The sequence below is a fragment of the Oratosquilla oratoria genome, chromosome 6 (genome assembly GCF_046742065.1).
Source record: "Oratosquilla oratoria isolate Oo_2021 chromosome 6, ASM4674206v1, whole genome shotgun sequence".
NCBI classification, from domain to species: domain Eukaryota; kingdom Metazoa; phylum Arthropoda; class Malacostraca; order Stomatopoda; family Squillidae; genus Oratosquilla; species Oratosquilla oratoria.
Window position 1 is genome coordinate 78,421,829 of NC_134782.1, and position 7,500 is coordinate 78,429,328.

At 42.1% G+C, this 7,500-nt stretch overlaps 1 protein-coding gene across 1 annotated transcript in view; it reads left to right on the forward strand.

Annotated features, from left to right (window-relative positions):
• Window positions 1-6,999: 6,999 nt before the first annotated feature.
• aos (protein argos) overlaps window positions 7,000-7,500 on the forward strand; it is a 112,020-nt gene continuing 111,519 nt past the window's right edge. The window contains exon 1 of the mRNA XM_076187381.1: window positions 7,000-7,500. This exon is cut by the window's right edge and continues 182 nt beyond it. Coding sequence (XP_076043496.1) covers window positions 7,428-7,500 — 73 coding nt within the window. The 5' untranslated portion in view covers window positions 7,000-7,427.

Genomic DNA, 7,500 nt, shown 5'->3' on the forward strand with positions numbered 1-7,500 from the left:
CGACTGAGAGCGTCTGCAACTAGATTCGCTTTTACATTAACAAAATGAAAGGTGGGCATGGAAGGAACCAGCGGGTAAGTTTTCCTGAAAGATTCTTGCCTTTGAAGAGGTGTAAGATTGGTTGATGATCTGTGTATATGTGTATCTCGTAACCATGGATGATCTCTTTGAAATGTTTAAGTGCGTAAATGACTGCTAATGTCTGTGGCTGAGTAATTTCGTTCGTGCTTGTTGAGTGTGCAACTTGCACAGGCAATTGGTCTGAGTTTTCTGCCGTGGTGTTGCATGAAGACTGCGTCAAGTCCTGTGTAGGACGCACCAGTGTAAATTGTGAAAGGAAACTTGTGGTTTGGGAAAGCAAGGACAGATGCCGTGGTTAAGACTTTGTTTAAGTCATTGAAGGCTTTCTCTTGGTCAGGTGTCAAAATAAAGGGTGTGTCCTTCTTAAATAGTGAAGTTAAAGGTGCTGCTATACTAGCGTAACCTTAAATGTAACGTCTGTAAATGCCTGACAGACCAAGAAATGAACGTATGTGTTCTACAGAAATAGGGCGTGGAAAATCTATGACTGCCTTGACCTTGTCCTACGAGGTTAGAATTCCTTGTGAATTAAGGACATGCCCTAGGAAGCGTATTTCTTTCTGAAGGAAAGAACACTTCTTAAGCTTCATTTTGAGACCTGTCTGTTCTAGTTGTGAGAAGACAATGTGTAGAGTGTGTAGATGTTTGTTAACGGATATGGAAGCGACTTGCAAGTACTGTGTGCATGAGTTGTGTAAACACTGAAGAAGCTGATACGAGACCCATGGCGAGTCGTTTGAAGTGATAATGACCTGTGGGTGTGCTAAAGGATGTCTGGAAATATCCCGACACAAGGTCTAAGGTCGTTAACACTACGTTATTTTCACCGACGGAGTGGAGGATATCTTGTAAGAGAGGAATTGGGTGTCTATCTGGTTTGATTAGCTTATTCAACTCTCCGAAGTCTACTACAGGGTGGAAGGAACCATCACGTTTAGGGACAACAAAGAGGGGGAAGTTCCATTCGCTGATGGATAGTTCAATAATGTTTTGCGCAATCATGTCTTGGATAAGGTTATTGTTAGCTTCGCTGCCACTAACACTTAGTCACTTGTGTTATTATTCCGTAGGGCCCATGCCTTCTCCTTCTCTTAAGTATGTTTCCACCAAATCTTCCATAATCAGAGTTAAAGGTTCTTGATGGGTTGAATTAAAATGGAGGTATAGTTTTCTCGTCTTATTTTCTTCTAAGTAATAAACTTGGTTCTTCAAGTTATACCAAGGGACTCCCGCCAAGGATCCTCTTACATCCACCAAGCCACTTCTGCTCCAACGTCACTATTTAATTCATCCAATAACTTTGAACGTTACAAATAAGTGCCACCCTTTTAGGGCGTGACTTTACCTCCATGCACTAATAAGTTTTCTCCCCCTACACCCTTTTCTCCAATCAGAAAGACTGTTATACTGTCTCAAGAAATCTTGTTTACGCAAGCAATTTGTCGCAAGCAGAACGAGCTCTGTGTTTACATTCAGTCACATCAGCACCTCTCGATATCCTAATCTATATTTACAAATATAAGACGGTAAGCTGGAATATGCAACTCTCTGCAATTCTGCAACTTGCAGTCGGCCATTGTATCATAACAACCGAATATAAAATTTACATTCCTCTCCACCTACCCCTCTATCTACCTAAATGTCTACCTCTATCTACCGGCCTCTTACATTTATCTACAATCATACGATTGCTGTGTGGTCATCTGTATGCTGGAATATAACAGTTTAGAGTTCTCACGATGGGGGATATGATGCTGAATAAGGTTAGTGACTCCAAGGGGGTTACTTTGAGTGGCAATGGTATGTCTGAACTTGTTGCAAATTGCAAGTAAGTCTGCTTGTGCATCAGGGAAATCAATTGAGTTCAAATGTGATGCATCAATGGGTTCCTGTGCTATTTGCACGTCGGAAAATGTGGCACAAACTTGAGGAGTTGGGAATTGGTCTTCCATAATGACTTTAATGCATGAAGGATATACTTCGAGATCGCAAATGTTTCTACTAAATTTGAGATGAAGGGGTGCGTTAGTGTCATTGGAAATTAAGTATGACCTTTCTTTGACGTAGAGCTGATGGCTGAAAGCAGGGAAATGCCATTGACACGGTAAGTTTCTGGCATACAGAGTACATAGGTGTCTTGTGTTTGGAAAACTCGTATGTGTATCTTTGTATATTCACGAGGGAACAGCGTCTTTGGGCTGATAAGCTCTGTGTGTCTTTGAATGTAGATAACACTTCCGAGACTGGGACGGGCTTTGTGTTGAAATCCTCTAAGAGGAGCAGGAAGGTGCCCACAGGTGGTGAAAGATCAACGTTATTTACTGGGTGTTTAGTTCTTAGTTTTGCTGATTTGGACATGCGGGAGGAGTTAGTGCGTCTGTCATGCTTTGAACGCATGTCCACAGCTGTCAGCGAAGTAGTAGAGTTAGATTCGTGGGAATGTGTGTGTGTGGCTGTGTCATTTGAGTCAACAGTTGGTGCATCTTCGTGAATTTGAGCAGTGGGTGTAGAATTAATTGACGTTAAATGAAGTTCTGCCTGTTCGGCCACGTTGATGTGGTTGACTTTGCAGGAATTTGCTGATGACAATGCAGGGAGGAAATGATTAGCATAAATGATGCCATGTTGAGCAGGGTAAATGATGATATTATGTTGCTTCATCAATGTCAAGTCTATGAGGATATCAGTAGGAAAGTAGACGTCAACTACGTAGTTGTTAACTGGAATGGCTGTGCACTCATCTTTGAAGTTAATGTCTAGGGAGAATTTACCAATAATTGGGAAGGGTACCCCATCTACATTGCAAAGGTTGACGTCGGGGAGTTCCAAAATGGTGACACTTTTTGTTTCAGTGCGGAATTTATGGAAATTGTGTAGTGACATGATGTCAGCTGGGGAGCCCGTGTCGAGAAATATTTTCACTTTGGTGTTACTAGACTTAGCATTGAAAGTTAAGGAATCAGAAGACATGTCTGGGATATCCAGGGTATGTACCGGTATAGTTGAAGATTGAATATTTTGGTATGGAGTAACTGTCCTGGATATGCACTGAGTCTTTGTATTCTGTAGTCACAAGGGAAACGTGTCACGTGAATCCCTTGCAGGAGATATGTTACGTGAATGTCTAGCAAGAGATGTGTTGCGTGAATGTCTAGCAAGAGATGTCTTGCGTGAATGTCTAGCAGGAGATCGGCCTGGGGATACTGGTCTGTGTTGCCTCCGTGCTAGCAGCACACGGCAACGATTACTTGTGTGAAAACATGTACCATGATGCTCGCAGTATCGGTTCAGTTGTGACGGGTATCTGTGATAACACGTGTTAACGAGGTGTCCTGGTTTGTGGCAGTATGTACAAAACATTCGTGTTCTTGAAGGAGAGCGTTCTCGCGTGCGTGATCTCGTGTTATGTGAGGGAGACAGTGTGATTTGTACTATCGTGTGTGGGGGTGCTATTGTTACTGACTGGTTTTGTATCTGATTGATAACTTGGTCCGTTTCAGAGAATTTCCTGGAGAATTCGCCTAATGTGATACCTGGTGTGAATGTAATGGTGCTGGCTTTCTGGAGTGTGTCTGGGTGTAATTGTGAGAGAAGGCGAAAGTATGCAATGAGGGAGACTACGTTTTCCAATGAAATTGTGTTGTCTGAGACCCAGTCTGAGTTTTTGAGGCTTTCTCTGAGTTCGCTCTTAAATGCTGAAGCTATTTTGACTGCCTTTTCTTTAGTGGTGTGTGGGCCATGATTGTAAGTTTTTGCCAAAGAGTATAGGGGGAAAGTGCTCCAAGTGGCTCAAAAGCAGCAAATGACTTTTTAAATTGTTCTACAAATTTATCAAATGAATGTGTTTCCTCAAATAAGTCAGACTGAATGACGTCACCAGCTAATGTGTCATGCTTGTCTATTTTGGATGTTAAGATGGATATCTTTGTTTTGTCATCTGTGACATTCCTACGTAGTATTTCTGAGTGAACCTCAGTGAATAAAGTGTGTACAGGAATGTTCCTGCCATTGAAGAGTGGTAATGTTGTCTCATCCTTGATGACTGTGAAAAAATTATGTGTTGCCATGGTGTTGTGAGTAGGAGGAGAATTTTCTGAAGAGTTGGAAGTAGAAGAGGGAACATGGTTGGTGGAAACGTAGCTTGGCTTCGTGTATAGGGTCGGTATGTCGAGTCAGAGAGGGCTTTGGACACGTTCATGTATTGAATAAAAGTATGGAGAACGTCTTGCTCCTAGGTGGCACTGAGAACGGAAAAAATATCTACTTACCCAAGATGATGTCGGAGTGTTAGCCGGTGACGGTGCTGCAGTGGGGTGAGATGGAAGGATGCATTGCTAGAAACAGGGAGAGCAATTAGTAAAATAAGTTAATAAAACACCAGGGCCTGACGGTTGGCATCCAAGAATCTTAAAGGAAATGAAAAATGAGATTGTTGTTTCATTAGATATTATTTTCAAGAAATCCATCATATCCGGAGATGTCCCAAGAGAATGGAAGCTAGCTAACGTTACTCCCATATTCAAAAAAGGTGACAAAAAGAAACCAAATAACTATAGGCCTATAAGTTTGACTTCAATCGTAGGAAAAATAATGGAAACTATCATCAGAGATGCTATCGAACATCATTTAGAAAGTAACCGTTTGATAAATGATAGCCAGCAAGGTTTCAGACGGAAACGTTCTTGCGTGACTAACTTACTCGAATTCTACAACACAGTTATCTCGAATTATGACAAAAGAAACAAAATAGATTTAATATATCTAGACTTTGCAAAAGCTTTTGATACCGTCCCCCACGAAAGACTACTAACTGAATTAGCTTTACACGGAATAAGTGGTAGCCTATTAAGTTGGACTAGTAATTGGTTGAATGGTCGAAAACAGAGTTGTTTTAAATGGAAAAACTTCTAGATGGGAAAATGTTACAAGTGGAGTTCCTCAGGGTTCCGTTCTTTGACCACTTCTATTCATAGTATATATAAATGATATAGACCATGGACTAAAATCTACTGTTTCCAAATTTGCTGATGATACAAAACTGTGCGGAATGGCAAATGATCACTTAAATCAATTAGATATTCAAGAAGATTTAGATAAATTACAGCAATGGTCTGAAAAGTGGCTAATGAATTTAACACAAGTAAATGCAAGGTAGTGCACATAGGTAAAAATAACAGTAAGTACGATTACAAGTTATTTGGAAATTCGTTAACAAAAGTGGATAGTGAAAAAGATCTCGGTGTAATTATCAGTAACGACCTCAAATCATCCAAGCAGTGTATTTCAGCCTCTGAGAAAGCAAATAAGATTCTAGGACTGATTGCGCGATCTTTTGATTTCAAAAGTCCATCACTCATTAACAAGCTATATAAATCGTTAGTTCGTCCACATTTGGAATATGCTATTTCCGTATGGTCACCGAATCTCATTAAAGACATTGACAGACTGGAAAAAGTACAACGGCGAGCCACAAAACTGACTCCAAATATCAAAAATAAATCATACGAAAATCGACTAAAACATATGAATCTGTTTTCCCTAAAAAAGCGTAGACTCAGAGGTGACTTGATACAGGTCTTTAAGATTCTAAAGGGAATTGACAACATCAAAAGTGACAACATTTTCACATTGAATGAGAATCAGACAAGAAACAATGGTCTCAAACTGTCCGGAAATAGATTCAATTTGGAAGTAGGTAGAAACAACTTTTCCTACCGTGTAGTTAATGAATGGAATAAACTTCCTGCACAGGTAGTGCAATGTAGTTCAGTTCGAAGCTTTAAGAATCATTTGGATAAACACCTAAGCAAGATGCTGTAATGATTATAATTTATTTTATATTATTTGTTTTTGTTTTGTTATCATTTGTCTGTCTGATTTTCATTTATTATTAGTTATTTGTCAGTTTATTATTGTTTACTGTTTACCTGTTTGTTTATTATTTAACTATACCTATGCATTTATTTATGTATTTTATTTGTAATTTACATTATCATAGTTTTTATTTATTATTTTATTATTATGATTTTTTTTCGCATCCGACCTAGATATGGGCCAAAAGGTCTGCTGTCGGCATGCTCCACCTTTGTAATCCTTTGTAAATGGCTGTTGTTGAGTTAGAAAATATATAATCAAGATGTGTCATCATCATCACATCATCATCATCATCATCATCATCATCATCATCATCATCATCATCATCATCACCACCACCATCATCATCATCATCATCATCATCATCATCATCATCATCATCATCATCATCATCATCATCATCATCATCATCATCATCATCATTACCATCATCAACAACAGCAACATCACCACCACCACCACCACCACCATCATCATCATCATCATCATCATCATCATCATCATCATCATCATCATCATCACCATCACCTACACCACAATGACCACTATCATCATGAACATCACCATCACTACCACCACCATAACCGTCATCACCACCACCACTAAACATGAAATCCTTCCCCCCCTTCCAAAGAAACCACTCACAGCTGACAGCGATGCTGTTGGAAAACGCGGGAGGAACTCGCCGTCTCCTATGTTGGGGATTGTTGGCGCCCTTGGTAACAGCAGCTCTCCTTCAGCATATTCTTCTCCAGCAGCTTCTCCTCCAACAGCTGGAGCGCCCGACACTGTGCCACTATCCCCCGTACCCACCCGCCAGCTCCCTCCTCCTATTCACCCACCTCCACTGCCCCCAGCACCTCCCCGCATTACCCCCTTCTTCCCCCCCCCCACTTTTACCTTCCTCCCGCCACCACCTTGTGCACCTCCTTGAGCCCCTCCACTCCCTCCACGTTCATTGAGAAAAGCGGCGCGGGAGGCTCCTCCTCCTCCACTGAGACTGCATATAAGACCTTGGAGACCTGGCTCCTGCTAGTACACGCGTTGACTCTGACGCGCACGCACGTGGCGTCCATCCGCTTCCGAAGACTCGACTCCCCTCCCTCCTCCTTCTCTCTTTCTCTCTTTCTCTCTCCCGCAAGACGTCGTCGCGTCTGCCCGAGAACTCGCAAAGGTGTTCTTCCTTGTGTCGAACTCAGCTCGAGGACTCTGTATATTGTGAACGCGTTGTGATACCCCAAGTGCTGCTCGAAGACCTAAACACCCACGAACTCGTCAGCGCTCCTGAAGGAGAGGAGCCCGAACAAAAGCAACCCACCCCTCCCCCTTCCTTCTTCCCTCCCTTCCTTCCTCCTGAGGACTTCTGTAGTTTTTGCAGTGGGAAATCCTCAACCAAAAACACTTCTCCCCACCCCACCCCAACCCACTTGTCCTCCACCCCACGTCACCCCACCCCCTCGTCCTCCGCAATCATGATCGGCCCCGTGGCCTCCGAGCTCCTGAAGGCGCTGACAACGCTGGTGGTCCTCCTGCCGGACGCCAGCC